At 35.1% G+C, this 17,306-nt stretch overlaps 1 protein-coding gene across 12 annotated transcripts in view; it reads left to right on the top strand.

Annotated features, from left to right (window-relative positions):
* LOC136163454 (sodium channel protein type 3 subunit alpha) overlaps nt 1–17,306 on the top strand; it is an 83,437-nt gene that overhangs the window by 13,912 nt on the left and 52,219 nt on the right. For 5 of the 12 annotated variants that reach the window (XM_065927884.1, XM_065927878.1, XM_065927874.1 and 2 more), the window contains exons 7-10: nt 178–241; nt 5,404–5,545; nt 6,609–6,815; nt 14,394–14,684. In XM_065927884.1, coding sequence (XP_065783956.1) covers nt 178–241; nt 5,404–5,545; nt 6,609–6,815; nt 14,394–14,684 — 704 coding nt within the window. Of the gene's footprint in view, nt 1–177; nt 242–5,403; nt 5,546–6,608; nt 6,823–14,096; nt 14,103–14,393; nt 14,685–17,306 lie in introns of all 12 variants that reach the window. The other 7 variants (XM_065927883.1, XM_065927881.1, XM_065927875.1 and 4 more) reach the window with 3 other exon arrangements.

Here is a 17,306-nt window from a genome sequence, read left to right as displayed (position 1 = left end):
TTAATCTTAGTGTTGCTGAATGAGTTTTCAGCTATAAATAGTTGAGGCTGTGGGCTTGAAGCCATCTTTGTAAATTACTTTTTTGGTGACCACTTTGGAAATAACAGATAAACAAATTCTATTTTTCCCTAATGTCAACAGGATTGATATGAAATAGTTTATTCTTTATATTAACAGGTCACTTTTATGTTCTGGATGGACAAAATGACCCTTTACTGTGTGGAAATGGATCAGATGCAGGGTAAGGAAATTTTCTTTTAAGATGTAGAACACTTCGGGAAAAAGCAAAAGCAAATAGGAAGAAAATATACATGGGTAGCCTTGCATGTGTATAATAAAGAGTGGTGCTGCCTACCTAGGAAGTACTTTCTCCATCTTTTGGGATTGGTATTTATTCTAAACTCACAGTCATTAAAATCATCCCTTTGGGTGAAGACCTTTTATCCAGAATTCCGCAGATAAGATGTACATGAATTTTTCCTTCAAGAATGAAGGTCCAGTGTCTGTCTTATCTGTAAACCCATCAGAGACAGTTAAGAATTACAGGGAAGGAAAAACAAGATAGGCACATTTTGACTGATGTTAGGATGTGTTGATGGGACAGGTTTTGCCCTTGTTGGAAAAGATCCAGGCTGTAACATGGTCATCAGGGTGCAAACCCAGTTGGAAAATGCTTTGAGAAACTCAGATACTCTTGAAATTGGATGAAACCCTGTATACAAGAGATCCACGTGACAGATGTATGTCAAAGGCATGTTCTGGTCTGCATCTGCATATTTTATAGTTCTTTTCTGTCACAGTACACAATAAGAGATGCTGTAATGTCTTAGTCATCCTGCTAGTCTCTCATACTTCACATATTTTGCCAAGAGTACTGCAAATTAATTATGTCAGGGTGCTGTACTGTGCTTAGTCGCTTGGTCGGGTCTGACTCTTTGTGACCCCATGGACTGTAGCCCACCAGGCTCCTCTGTCCATGGGGATTCTCCAGGCATGAATACTGGAGTGGGTGGCCATGCCCTCCTCCAGGGGATCTTCCCAATTGAAGGATCAAACCAAGGTTTCCCACATTGCAGGTGGATTCTTTACTGAAGTCCATAACTCAGGATATAGAGTGAAATTTTTTAAAGCCAAGGGATAGCAATAGTGACTCTTAGATCACAAAACTTACAGAGAACATATTTTGAGTCATCCCAGAAGACTGGAGAAGGAAATGGCAACCCACTCCAGTGTTCTTTCCTGGAGAATCCCAGGGATGGAGCAATATGGTGGGCTGCCGTCTATGGGGTCGCACAGAGTTGGACACGACTGAAGTGACTTAGCAGCAGCAGCAGCAGAAGATGAGAAACTGGTGTGGTCATAAAGATCTAAGAGGATTATTAAAACCATATACCAGTAACAGAGATAGAATTTGGGGGAACTTTTTTTCCATGATAGTTTTCCCAAACTTTGGTAGGAGAGGGTGGAGAACAGGAGCATAAGTTCCATAGTTCATATACATGAGTGTGTGTGCTAAGTTGCTTCAGTCGTGTCCGATCCTTTGTGACCAATGGACTGTAACTTGCCAGGCTCCTCTGTTCATGGGATTTTCCAGGCAAGAATACTAGAGTGGGTAGACATTCCCTTCTCCAACTGTTCATATGTACCTGGGTTTATATATATATATCTGGGTTCAAATCCTAACTCCACCATTTACAAACTCTTGACCTTGGAAAAGAGTGAAACTCTCTGTATTTAAGTCTATTTATTTCTAAACTGAAGAGTAATATCATCTCTCCCTTCAGGTTGTTATGGAGATCAGTTACTTAATACATATAAAGCACTTGGACTAACACCTGGTCCATCATAAACATTTATTGCACATTAGCTATTGTTTTTATTATTATAGTTAATGTAAAAGCCTAGATAAAATTTTGGATAAGGTTGGTTAATGTATACTTTATCTCTATTAAACCATAGTAATCACTTCCCTTTATTGAGTGTCTGTATAGGTCAGGTAATTTACACGGTAAAATTGATGGTCACTCTATTGTTAAACATCAAATAAAATTCTAAAGAAATCTACTCCATTTTAAGACTCCCTATAAGGCTATAGTAATGAAGACAATATGTTATTGGGAAATACTAGATATAGATCAATGAAAGAGAACAGAGATTCAAAAAAACAGACTACAAAAACGTAGTCAACTAATTTTTGACAAAGAAAATGCAATTCAATACAGACAGGGAAGTGCTTTCAAGAAAGAATGCTAAAAGAATTGGAGACTCATGTGGAATGAACTTAGATATAGCTTTATACCATACACAAAAACCAATCATAAACCTAAATGTAAAACACAGAAAACTATAAAAATTCTTTAAGAAGACATAGAATAAAAGCTACATGACTTCAGATTTTGTGATGAGCTTTGAAATATAACCCCCACAGCAAATACCTGAAAGAAATAATTTATAAGTTGGATTTAAAAGCTTCTGCTCTGCAAAGACACTGTAAAGGAAGTGAAAAGACAAGACACAGAGTAGGGAAATATTTGCAAAATACAAATCTGATAAATGATGTGTACCCCAATACACAAAGCACCCTTAAAATAAAAAAAAATAACCCAATTTTAAAATGGGCAAACTGAACAGACACCTACAAAAGAATATAACACAGATGGCTAATATGGATATATAAGGATGCTCAACATCACTTGTCATTAGGGAGTTGAAAGGTAAAGCAATAATGAGTTACTATTATATATCCATTAGAATGACTAAAATTACAACAACAACAACAAATCTGACAATATCAACTGCTGGTGAAGATGCAAAACAACAGGAATTCTCATTCATTCACTGCTGGCTAGAATGCAAAAGAGTACAGTCACTTAAAAGACAATTTGGCAGTTTCTTACAAAATAAACACAGTCTTACCATATAACTCAGTAATTACTCCACTAATTATTTAGCTAACTAATTTGAAAATTTATATCCACACAAAAGCCTGATGTAAATATCTATTTATACCATCTATATTCACAATCACAAGAAACCAGAAGCAATCAAGTTGTCCCTAAAGAGCTGAAAAGCTGAAGAGATAAACAAACTGTGGCATATTCATACAATGAAATATCATTGAGTAATAAAAAGAAATAAGCTATCAAGCCATAAAAATATTGATGAACCTTAAATGAATCTTAATAAGTAAAAAAAAAAAAAGGCAATCTGAAAAAGCTACATTCTATATAATTCCAATTGCATGATATTCTGGAAAAGATACATAATAGAGATGATAAAAAGATTAATGTTTTCTATGGGTTCAGGGTAGGGGCTTGACTGGGTGATGTATAGGGGATTTTTTAGGGTGGTGAAATTATTCTGTATGATTCTGAAATGGTAAATATTAAGTATTTGTCAAATTTCCAAAACTTTACAGCACAAAGACTTAATACTATATGCAAAATTTTTTTTAATCGTGTGAGGACGAGAGATCTCAAGTTGAAACACAGAATGTGACAAAGTATCTAAATACATTTAAATAATAAACTGAAGGAAGGGAATAGGTACTAATCTAAGTAACTTTGGAAATGAATGGAGCCTATAAAACTAAAGGCAAAAGGAACTATATTCTTTATCAAGAACTATACTCTTCTTGATAAAGCTGTTTCCCATCACAGTATGGATTAACAATCCAGAAACAATTATGCATGTACACTGGCACTGAATAATTAAGTATATAGATAGTAGATGACAGAACTCAGGTTTCTCACTTTCGGAGTAAGGGGTTACAGATAAGAAAAGGGAGGAGTCTGGAATGATCCAGTAATAATGAAATAAAGTTGGAGAAATGGCTATGACCTCATGTTTAGCTTAACCTAGGCAGAGGTGGCTATTTGTATAGTATTAGAAACCAAGATCTGGGTGCCATGTTTATTGCCAAGACAATGTCATTGCTTCTGGGCCCTCAGTTGGCAGGGCGAGGAGAAAAATGTGTATACACAAGCACAGACACACATTTACCATGATTTCTAATGCCATCTTCAATAAAAGAGCAAAGGCTCCTTGGAGAAATGATTGATTCTAGGACTGGGGCAGGAAATATAAAAGATGAGCCTGGACCATGTCATGGTGCCAGAATGTAAGAAAGTGTGGAAAAACAAACAAAAACAAAATACATACCACCATGGGTTATGGCAAAGAGATACAGGAGTCACCTGAAAATCTCCCAACGGCCAAAAGTGGAACAATGCAAGCAAAACTATACGATGATATTATACATATAATTGCATTATAATTCAAAGTATAAAATGAATATCCATGAGTATATACTCACAAAACAGATTGAATAATAGATAAATAAATGATAATAGATAAATCTCATGTAGAATTCCAAATAAATTTCTGCACATAACTCTACTCTTAAGAAGGTAGATCACAACTCCCTGCTCTGTATGTGTAGGCAACACATAATGACTATTTTAAAGAGAACAGGATAGAAAAAGAAGGAAAAAAAGAGTAAATTTACAATGGAGAAACCGGACAAACACTATCTCAAGTCAGGTGATGAAAGTTATCAACAGTGATGTTATATTGATAGCATGTACTCTTGATATGATATAAGGATAATGATAATTTACACCTGTGGTCTTCCTCCCCCAAAATCCATAACCTCAATATCTATCATGAGAAAAACATCAGACAAATCCCAACTGAAGGAAATTCTTCAAAATACCTGACCAGTATTTCTCAAAAATGTCAAGGTAATCAAAAACAAGGGCAAATCTGATAAGCTGTCACAGCCAAGAGGAGCCTTAGAGCGACATGTTGACTAAATGAAATGTGGCCTCCTGGGTGGGATCATGGAATGTAAAAAGGATATTAAGGAAAAACTGAGAAAATAAGAATGAATGATGGACTTTGGTTAATAATAATGTATCAATATTGATTAAAACATACCAACGTAAGATGTTAGTAATACCAGAAACCAGGCATAGGACATATGGGAAGTTTCTGTACTCTGTAATTTTTCTGCACATCTAAAATTATTCAAAGTGGCTAATGAAGTAACTCATTAAGCAGTTCCCTATCTTTTGGCTGTTTTCTGGGTTTTCATTTTTAATCATTGATTGCTGCCACTTTGAAAAGAGAGGTGTCAGAGGCAAAAATGTGTGATTTCTGCTCTGCCATGGTAAACGTCTATAAATAGGACTCCAGTGCACCTAAGTTTTCTATTGGTTTTCCTGATAAATTTTATCTGATAGCAGTTTCACTGTGAGCAATTACCTAAAGCGTTCTGGATATGAAAGCAAGAAAATTCATCACAGACAGCAACTCTGGGTTTTGACCATTCCTATAAATCAATATGGATTCAAATAGCTATAACTGCTCTGCTGAACCCAGCTCCATTCCTCTCTCTTGCAGCCAATGTCCAGAAGGATACATCTGTGTGAAGGCTGGTCGAAACCCCAACTATGGCTACACAAGCTTTGACACTTTTAGCTGGGCTTTCTTGTCTCTATTTCGACTCATGACTCAAGACTACTGGGAGAACCTTTATCAACTGGTAAATGTCTTTGTCCTTTTGGGTTGCAATAACAAAATGCCGTAACAGAAATATATTTCTCACAGTTATGGAGGCTGAGGAGTCCAAGATCAATATACCAGCATGAGTGCATTCTGGCAAGAGCCCTCTTCCTGGCTCATAAGCTGACACCTTTTTGCTGTGTCATCACCTGGAGGAAGGGAGTAGGGATCTCTCTGGAGGCTCTTTCTATTAGGCACTAATCCCATTCATGAGGGTCCCACTCTCATGACCTAAGCACCTCTCAGAGGCCATACCTCCTAATACCATCACATTGTGCATTAGGATTTTAACACATGATTTGGTAGGACACTCACATCCAGAGCACAGCAGTAAGGTTCAAAATAACATGCATAGAATTTAAATTTATGAGCATATATGAAATCACAAGTATAGGCATTTGTCTATAATACTCTAAAATACTGAGAAGGGTCCATCTTAAAGTGAGTGTGCCTAGGATCCCAACTGTTCATTCAGTCAGTACACGTATTTTGAGATTCTTTGTTGAGAAGCATTCTGCTAGGGTCTATGGAGGATGCAGAGAATGTTCATGACTTGAGCTTATAATATAGTTGTGGATGTAACAAGAACATGTAAAAAGATTTTAAAATTCAATTATATAAAAATTTCAAATTCAACTTAAGGTTAATTGGCACTAGGAGGCAAGAAAGATGTTATCTATAGATAATGTGGAAAGACAGTGTGGACTGAGTAGTAACTCCACTGAAAGGAATTAAAAGTGTTCTTACTTGTAATATTTCCCTGCATTATAGACTCTAAGAAAAAGCATTTTAGTAGTCCTCAAATGTATATCCAATATGTACAAATTTAAAATGTGTATGCTTACATCAAATGAAACTACAATCAACTCTCAAATAATTTTACGTGTGTTTGTGTGTGCATTTTAAAATAAAAAATAATCTTGGTCAAATACATTGAATGCTAATAAGCATCCGTCTTCTGACTATCTAATGTTAGTAAGCAGATCTTTATTTGGGGACATTTTATAAAATATTGTTGAGATTGATCTTTTTCTTCCCCCTAGACATTACGTGCTGCTGGAAAAACATACATGATATTTTTTGTGCTGGTGATTTTCTTGGGCTCATTTTATCTGGTGAATTTGATCCTGGCTGTGGTGGCCATGGCCTATGAAGAACAGAATCAGGCAACGCTGGAAGAGGCTGAACAGAAAGAAGCTGAATTTCAGCAGATGCTTGAACAGATTAAAAAGCAACAAGAAGAAGCTCAGGTACTAAGTGACAATAAGCAAAGCTGCTTTATTATTATTATGATCACTGTTATTGTTATTTAGTTTAAAGTAGGCATATTGTACCACAGAGGTAAAATTGGTACTGGCTATTCACATGGTACACTGGCATTGTCACTAGAAAAGAGAAAGCTATTGGAACTTGAAATTGTTTCCTAAGTTAGGGTCAAAGTAACTTTTTAGATATTATATATGAGGAAACTGAGGGCTTCCCTTATAGCTCAGTTGGTAAAGAATCTGCCTGCAATGCAGGAGACCCCAGTTCTATCCCTGGGTTGGGAAGATTTGCTAGAGAAGGGATAGATACCCACTCCAGTATTCTTGGGCTTCCCTTGTGTTCAGCTGGTAAAGAATCCACCTGCAATGTGGGAGACCTGGGTTTGATTCCTGGGCCGGGAAGATCCCTTGGAGAAGGGAAAGGTTACCCACTCCAGTATCCTGGCCTGGAGAATTCCATGGACTGTAGATGGGGTCACAAAGAGTCAGATAGGACTGAGTACTTTCATGTTCACTTTCATGAGGAAATTAGCTCAGGTAGAAAACATATTCAGGATGAGGTTAACTATGCAATTATCTTATGAAATCTCAGGGAAGGACTTTATTTTCAGTTTAATACAAAAAAAAAAGATACACAACTGGTATTTCCAAATATTCCTATTTCACCCCTAATTACACTTGAAGTTTTATTCTGTATTGATTGATCTCAAATTTTGAACTCAACACTTCATGTCTACCTACACTTAATCATTCTTCAGGATTTCTATAGCACAATAGGGTATCAGGATATTTGGAAGGCATCTGGTATTAGAGGCCGACTTTAAATTTTCGTTAATATTAAAGGCTGTTTGGGCTAGGGGCATAGAGAATGGGGCATTCATGTCTTGAAGAAAAAAGAGAGAAGAACAATATTTGATTACAAGAAAAAACATAAATTGAAAGATGAAAGTCATGGAAAGACAAATCAAAATTCAATTCATGTCAGTGAGAATTATATCCTTTACATCTTCACCAACTTTGGTATGGTCAGTCTTATTGACCATTCTCTGTGTGTGTTAGTTGCTCAGTCATGTTAGACTCTTTGCAACCCACAGACTGAAGCCTGCTAGGCTCCTCTGTCCATGGAACTCTCCAGGCAAGAATACTGGAGGGGGTTGCCATTCTCTTCTTCAAGGGATCTTTCTGATCCACGGATCAAATCAGGACTCCTGCATTGCAGGCAGATTCTGTACTATCTGAGCTACTTGGGAAGCCAGTTGACCATTCTACTAAGTAGTATTTCGTTTCTGTCTTATTTTGCATTTTCTTAACAATTAGTTAAGCTGAGCATCTTTCCATGTTCTTATTTTCTATCTGTATGGATTCTTTTGTAAAGTGGATATTCAAAACTACCTTCCCCATATTTTTAGCTAGGTTGTTTTCTTATTGTTGAGATTGAATAATTTTTATGTATAAAAAAAATAAGTCCTTCATGTAACTATTCCTTGCATATATTTCCTCCCAATCTTTAATTTGTCTTTCATCCTCCTAACTACTTTTTAGGCAAAAGTTTTAAATTTTGATGAAGTACAGTTTATCAAGATTTTTTTTTCTGTTTCTTTGATCATGCTTTTGGTGTAGCATCTAAGATATTTTTGCCAAGTCTTCATTACAAATATTTTCTCCTAATTTTTCTTCTGCAAGTTTTATGTTTTATATTTAGGTCAAAGACCCATTTTAAGCTAATTTTTCTGTAAGGTGGTGTCATTTATGAGCTGAGCCTTTTTAAAAATTTCTTGTTGTTTGTTGTGCTAGTCGCTCACTCATATCTGACTCTTTGTGACCCCATGAACTGTAGCCCACCATGCTCCTCTGTCAAAGTAATTCTTCAGGCAACAGTATTGGAGTGGATAGTTAGTCCAATCTCCAGGCGTTCTTCCCAAGCCAGGGATTGAACCCAGGTCTCCTGCACTGCAGGCAGATTCTTTACCATCTGAGTCACCAAGGAAGCCCTTTTTTGCATATGAATACCTAATTATTCCAGCATCACTCGTTGAACAAAATATTTTTTTACCACTAAACAGCCTTTGAAACTTTGGCAAAATCAATTGTCCATATGTGATTTCTGGATTCTATTTTATTCAATTGATTTCTCTTTACACCAAAACCACACTCTCTTAATCACTGTAACTACTGAGTGAGTTTTGAAATCAGATAGTGGTAACTCCCTAACTTTATTTTTCTCTCTCAAGACTGTATTGACTATTCTTAGTCAAATATATTTTTAAAATGTGTAGCTGCATATGAGTTTTAGAATTAGCTTGTTAATTTCAGTTAGTTTCTACTGTTATGTCTTCAAGTTTATCATCTTTTCTTATGCATCATCAGATTTGTCTTTGTCCCACCCAGGGTATTTTCATCTCAGACATTATAGCTTTCATCTTGAAAAGCTTGATCAGAATTTCTTTTACTTCTCCCACATAGGTAACATACTAAACACACACAATACAGTTCTAATAAATGTTTATAGAGTTCTAAAGTCCTTGTCTGCTAATTCTAACATCTGTGTCAGATCTTGATCAACTTTAATCATTTCTGTTCATTATTGATTATATATTCCTGATTTTTTTACATTTATGGCAAACTTTGATTAAATTCCAGACACTTGAAACTTAATCTTTTGGGGTTCTGGATATTTTTGTATTCCTATAAAAATTCTTGATCTTAGTTTGGGAACATAGTTAAATTACTTATAAACAGTTTGATCCTTTTCCATCTTCAAATCTTTGAAGATGTGTTAGGTATAACTTAGAACTTAGTCTAAGGCTAATTATTCCCTACTGCTATGTGAAAACCCTTCTGAAAACTCAACTCAATGCCCCCATTCATAATTTCTTCAAAACCATTGTTACATGTATCTAGGCTGCTTAGTGGCTTGTTTTAGGAGGAAGAGTGAATCAGATCTGTTACTATATCTTGACCAGAAGTAGAAATCCAAATAATTTTTGTGCATAGTGATTTTTTTTAAATGGATGTTCCCGAACATTAGAGGCATTATTTGAATGTCAGAATATCCTTGGAATTTGTGTGTTTAAAATTTAAATTTTTAATGATTCTGAGTTACTCTGAAGATGCACGACATACAGCAATAGGTACTTTTTACTGAGGTTTTTTTTTTTGGTGAGACAGATTTGACAATGAATTGCTTATCTGGTTACTCAGACCAAACATATACTTAGTAGTTGTTGAACATGCTGACTCTATTTTTCTGTTAACGCTGGGTACAGAGTAGTATCATGGCTACAGTTTATTGATCTATAAAAAAAGTCATAAACAAATTTGATGATAACTTGAGTGTAACTTATAAAGTATACCTCATGCTTGCCAGGAATTTCTCCTATATTTCAAGTGTTCAAGAGTTTATTCCAGATTGTTACAAATTCCACATTTGTAAGATGATGAAATGATAGCTATTTACAGGGCAAAGAATTTTTTCATTTCAAAGCTAAAAATAAAAGGTATAGGAAATAATATATATGTGTATACACACATAGACAGATACTACATACTAGTTGTATTTTAAAGCATTGGGTTATTCTATCATCATTTACAAAAACAGACAAAGCAATGTGCATGAGAATAAACCGACCTACAGTATAGGAATAAGAATGTATTCTGAAATGCAGCCATTTTAGGGTAAAATATTACATCAGTTAAAAGAGTATAATCTTTAAAATTTAGCAGTAAAAGTACACTATTGTCTAGCAGAAGTTAAAAGAATCTAATTATCTATATCCTAATTAGGTTAGCCAAAATGTCAGTTCTTTTCACTTGAAAGTTAGTTATTGGAGTCCAGAGATCAAATCATGATTTGATTCAGCTTTAAGTTCATTTACACAAAAGTTTAAACTGATTGCAGGGTAACTTATCCCAGTGTTTTAATATTGACAGGGATGGCACGAGTGCTGAGGTAATTTTACTTCCTTATTGACAATGCAGGTAACAGTGACCAGTAAATAGCCCGTGTTGACGGAGAGGTGGGAGGTGGGGACAGAAAGAGAGGGAGACAGTACACCCATGAGATCACTGGAGCTCCAGTGTAATATAGTCTGGTTATCATCTGTGGCTCTTCAAAAGCTGCTATCTAGCTAATGACTTCATGAAGTCTAGCATCATTTCCATTTTTACTTAATAGATATTCAAAGACCTCTAAGTGCTAGTCACTGTTTAGACATGAAAAAAAAGTCATATTCAGCTCACAAACCAAGTAGAACTTTATTTTTTTTTTCCAAGTGCAACTTTAAAAGACAAAGACAAACTGACAAAGAAAGAAATGTTTTGTCCTATGTCATCATAATTGTGTTTGGCATTTAATTTGTGATCTTTAAACGTCTAAATGCTCAGCGTAGCATATTCCACAGCAGTATATATTGGCCTGATAGGGAAAATTTAGCAGTAAACTTTGGGACAAAATTAGAAATAGTGACATTTAAAAGGCCCAATATAATTTGGAGTAGAATTGTAATAAGTATAGCTAATGTCTTGAGGTTTTAAAATGAGATTTTAAAACTGGATCTTCTGTTAACACTGAAGTATAATCACAGATACATTTTTTATTTTATTTTTTAAGGACACACAGATACAGTAAATTATAGAGCCTCTTTTGTTTCACACCGAGATAAGAAAAACAAAATGTTATTCCCTGTGGAAATATTAAGCACATATTTGTTATCTGTTACAATAAGAATTCAGCAAACCCACTGTGAAAGTAACACTATTAGCCTAAGTAAGCAGGACGTTGGCCATGTCACAGAGCTGCGTATAAACAGGTACACAGACACGGGAGGTGACAGGAAACATCTGCCTCTGAGGGAACTGGCAAATCCCTGGAAGTGGAATAAGTGACAGATTCGAGTTGACGAGTGACACAGAAAATGTGTTGTGTCGGGAGGTTACCGTTGTTGCCTTACAAAAATCTGTTTTGGTTTTGAGTTATTTCAACTGTTTACCCAGTCTAGGTAGGGAAATCATGTCTTATGCAAAACAAATTCTGGAAGTGATTTAAATGAACCTGAGTTTCGGACTTATGTCAAAAGACTATTACCACCACTTCCACTTCCTTTTTTCCTGACAACAAACAAGTGAATAAATGATTTGGCACTATGCATTGTATGTTTTTCTCTATACAAAGTGGAAAGGAAAATTAAGGACTTTATTTGGATAAAAAGAAATATGTATACATTCATTCTCTCAAGGAATGCTGTATATTATGTCTCTCCTATGTATCAAGCTATGCAACTATATTTAACTTGCTCAAATTAGTCCTTCATTTATCCACTTTATTTTATAATTTTATATTAAATTTATTCATATTTATAAAGGACCCTTAATATTTATCATCTTTCATTACTGATACTAAAAGTGATATCCATGATCAAGAATTTAATTGGGACTTCCATGGTGGTTGAATGTTTAAGACTCAAAGATTCCACTGCAGAGGGCACAAATTTGACCGATCCTTGGTCGGGGAACTAAAAATTAAGATGCTGCATACCACATGGCTCAGCAGAAAAAAAAGAAAAATTCAATCTAAAAAAATCTGGATATCTGATTATATTCATTCTATAAATATATAAATTCTGAATTAATGTTTCATTTAAATGTTAGGATTGTATTTTATCAAGCTTTTGATCTGGGTTTCTATAATGAATATAGCAATCAATATAAACATTTTACATGTTCCTTGGCCCAACACATATATTTAGTACTATACGTAATACTGTGGTTCCCTGGGGTCATGTTAATCCCATGGAATGTGTATCATAGTACCTTTAGTTTTAAACCTTTTAAAAAAATTTTAGTTGAGATGAGGTTCAGAAATGGGAGCTACTTAGAAAGGGTCTGCTTCTCAAGAAGGAGAAAACAAAGGAGAAAATGTTGTCAAAGCATTCAATATGAGTTTTATATTCTTTTCTAAAACATGTTTGTATTATATAATCTATTCTAAAACCTAGCTTTTATGAGATCTTGAAAAGTCAAGTCTGTCTTATTCTTCCCATAGCCCCATTCAGGATCTGAGACAACTAACAGTATAATGCCTTTTTTTACTCTTATTCACCAAACATTATCTGGGTCTTTTTTTATGTCAAGTGACATAATAGACATGTGCACACAGACAGACAGACACAAACACACATACACACACACACAAATGACAGAATTCCTATCTATAGGAATAGACAAGAATATGTCTAGTGGCGAAGAGAAGATAGAACAAATAGTAGCTGTTTTAGAGTTGTTTGTATTCAGTAATGACATATGTAAAGAGTTGAACCACTAGTCTAATATTTTAATCATCTCCATTTTGATGATTATGTTTATCAACAGGAATGTACTTAATGAGAATTCAGCTTTGAAATTCATATCCTCTCCGGTTAGTGGTTAGATCATTTCCCATCTAAAAATACCATTCACGTAAATAAAAATACAAAAGATGTGGCATGCCATGTTTCACCTCAAAGCGGCTGTCTTTCTTTAGTAGGTGCAGAAATTTAAAATGCTTAAGTAGTGTTTGCTTCAGCAGAACATACACTAAAATGCTGAAGTATACTCAGTGTTGAAATATGGAAAGAAAATATTTGAAGTAGTCATAATCCTTTGAATGATTATTTCAGGTATTTGTAATAATAATAATAATAAATAAACATTAAAAATTTTTAAGCTAAAAGTGCTATGCAATAAATCAATCATGTAGACTCTGGGATTAATATGACCTCAGGGATGGGAGGGCTTGCCATGTGGCTCAGTGGTAAAGGATCTGCCTGCCAATAAAGGAGATGCAGGTTCAATCTTTTGGTCAGGAGGATCCCCTGGAGGAGGAAATGGCAACCCACTCCAGTATTCTTGCCTGAAAAATCCCATGGACAAAGAAGCCCAGCAGGCTATACAGTCCATGGGGTTGCAAAGAGCTGGACACGACTGAGCAGATGAGTATGCACAAACTCAGAAATGCAAATAATAGTACTGAATGTGATTCAAATGAAGGATAAATTAGTCAATACATTCCCACTACTTCCCCCTAGAGGTAAAAAGTAGATACTTTAAATGCTTTGAGTTCACAAAAAAAGAAAAGTCTTTTGTCCTAGATTTAGAAGAAAAAAATACCACTCAGTTGTTCACAATCACAAGTGGGAGGAACAAACCTATGGATGGAATTGGAATAGTAATCAGACCAGACACCACCACTAAGAGAACATTTGCTTTTAAAGTGTAGAAGATATTTTTAAGAGAGCAGTTGTTCCCTGAAATGAAGCTAATCTCAACAGAGTTTTTAAAAAAAGACTTCAGAAGATGTGCCAAACCAGACTTTTCTAATTCATAAGCTAACATATTGCTTTATACTATGTAAAACTGTATCATTATTAAGTAAACTGTCTTGTAGTAAAACATAAAAATGACCAGAAAGACACAAATTTTCAAATATAGTTCATTGTATTAAATGGCAACATATGTACCGTATATGTACCGTAGTCAACTGTTTTCCAAAGCCGCATGTTCTAACAGCGCCTGGTTTTATTTACACAGGCAGTTGCAGCGGCATCAGCCGCCTCAAGGGATTTCAGTGGAATAGGTGGGTTAGGAGAGCTCTTGGAAAGTTCGTCAGAAGCATCAAAATTAAGCTCCAAAAGTGCTAAGGAGTGGAGGAACCGAAGAAAGAAAAGAAGACAGAGGGAGAATCTTGAAGGAAACAACAAAGGAGAGGGAAACAGGTTTCCCAAGTCTGAATCTGAGGACAGTGTCAAAAGAAGAAGTTTCCTTTTCTCCATGGATGGAAATCGACTAACTAGTGACAAGAAATTCTACTCCCCTCATCAGGTACAGCTTTCTACTAAGGATTCCAGTTTGTTTTGTCATTTCTGTATCTTCGTATATTTTTGTAGTATCTGATGTAAATGAGGGACAGGGAACTAACATTTAATGTGATTTAAATGTATATCATAAATTGTCTTTAAAAGATAGTTTTATTAAATCATTAATAACTTTTATTTTACAGTAATCAGTTTTAAGCACTATAGTATTTTGAGACCATTTTCTCAACCTGCTTTGTTGGGAGGTAGGAGGAGTGAAACCTATCTAATCAAACTTTTTTCTTCAGTGAGGCAGTTTTGTAATCTCTTGTTTACCTTTTCCATTTTGAGACCTCAAATGAACCTACCTTTTTTGCACATGGTTTTCTGCCTTTAATATCTGAGTATTAGATATTACTAATATCTAATGTATTAGATACATTACTGCAAGATATGTATGAATTTTGAAAAGAAATGTTTCTGGATTTTGTTTCTATCTTTTATGTGAGAACTGTACTGTCGTGATCTTCCATTATGCTGATATGGTGTCATGCCATGATACATTAGGATGAAATTATGACCCAAATTCTCTCGAAGAGAATTAAATAAAAAACGGTCTATTTTTGCTCTGATTTAATGCCAAGTACCCAATTCGTCAGCATATTTTCAAGCCAAGTAGGGTAAATAGTATCGACTCTATTTATAAGTTTTATCAGTTGCATAATGAAGAGTAAATAGTTATGAAGTCTGTGATAAGTACAGTTATAGCTTTGAACCCTATTTGGTTCCATTAGAATTTCATGTGCTATGAATTATTAACTCTTCTAATTATTTTAACCTGGGTCAGCCAACCAACAAATATTTATTGCTCACCTACTATGGTTCACAAGAGGAAAGAAACAGTTCTAGAAAAAAAAAACCCTCAATGAACAAAACAGTGTAATTCACTGACCTCACAGATTTTTATACAGAAGGAGGAGACAGACAATAAACAAGATAAGTAAGTCATAGACTATGTCAGAAAGTGATAAGTACAATTGGAGGGAAAAGGCAAGAAAAGAAAATTAAGCACACTAAGTGGTGGTTAAAAAAAATGAAATAGGATGGTTTGGAGAGCCTTGACTGTAAAGGAGACCTGGCAGCAAAGATTTTGAGGGGGCAAGAGAACAGGCTCTCTACGGAAGTGCACTTTGGGCTCAGTGAAGAGCAAGTGGAAGGCCCTGATGTGGTAATATGCCCCAGAATGTTCAAGAAGCAGCTGAGAAGCCCCTGTTGAGTGAACCAAGAGAAGCAACAGCAATAGGAAGTTAACTGAAAGTCAAGAGTTTAAATACTAAAAACAGAATTAGTATATACATACATTATATATAGTTCATTTCATATTTGGAGATAGTGAGACTGATAGTTAAGGAGATAGGAAGAGAGAGAGATGGTACGATGATAGGCAGGTAGACTGATAGATAAGTAGATAAAATAGACAATAGATGTTGCAAAGTAAAAGAAATAGCCTATTAGCATTGATAGTTACATACCCCAGTACAAATATGCAAAAAACATTAACGCAATCACAAGCAAATACATACCAGAAGCATGTTACAGTTTCTGGTTGTGTAAACAAACTCCTTTCTAAAAGGAAAGAGAATCAGTGGAGATAGTGGGAATAGGAAGCATAAAGTGGACATGGAATAATGTTCAAAACAAGTATATCTTTAAAATCGTTAAGGCCAATTAGCCATAAATGATGAGTACCCTGTCCTCTACTAACATAAATTTTAGATGTTAGTTTACATTTATTATATTATTTTATTCTTAAAAACATAGTACATGTTCATAGTACAACATGAAAAAGTACTTAAAGGCAAACAATGGAAAGTGAATCCTCCTGCCAAGATTTTATCTATGTTGTTTGAACACAAGAAAGCAATTATTTTAAAACAGAAGCTTCATAGCTAGAACCAAGTGTAGTTGTTGACTTACTGAAAACATTGATAAGCTACATACATTTAACTTGAAATGCCATGCTTCTATTAGAACATCTTCAAATTCTCTGTGTCTTCCATTCTGACTTCCCAATTCATTTCAAGTTCAGTTCTTGCATGCAGAATTGTGTCCTTACACCTAAATGCTTCAATTTTCCCTTTTGCTATTGAAAATTAAGAAAAAGAATTCAGATTTACCTTCTTGGAACAAGACAAAAAAAAAAAAAAAAAGATACCCAGAATTTATATTTTGGCATGCCTGAGGCAAAGAAAGATGGCCTTTTGGTCCTTAACGCATAAAAGCTTGTTTTCCCTAGAGAAAGGGCCGCCACAGCTGTGGGTATTCCCTGCATTCCGCTGCATCTTCTAGTGTGTTATTTTTGGTTTATTTTCTCTGAATACTATTTTTGCTATCTTCTTTTTTCAGTCTCTGTTGTCTTGAAAGCTGTGCTCACACCCATTATTATACTTTCCAAAGAGTGAACAGAAATTTCAAATAAACCCAAGGATTTGAAACGCCTCTGAAAACATGTCAACATAAAAACATTCAAACTAAAGGCATGTACCAGACACATTTTAGATGTACACACATACCACACACTCCCACCCAGTATTGTGTAGACAGACTTTAAGTTTCCAAAGACATTATTCTAACACAGGTATATGAAGAT

This window comes from Muntiacus reevesi, chromosome 3 (genome assembly GCF_963930625.1).
Source record: "Muntiacus reevesi chromosome 3, mMunRee1.1, whole genome shotgun sequence".
Classification (NCBI taxonomy): domain Eukaryota; kingdom Metazoa; phylum Chordata; class Mammalia; order Artiodactyla; family Cervidae; genus Muntiacus; species Muntiacus reevesi.
The sequence above is the reverse complement of the archived record's forward strand: the minus strand, read 5'-3'. Positions and strand labels throughout refer to the sequence as shown.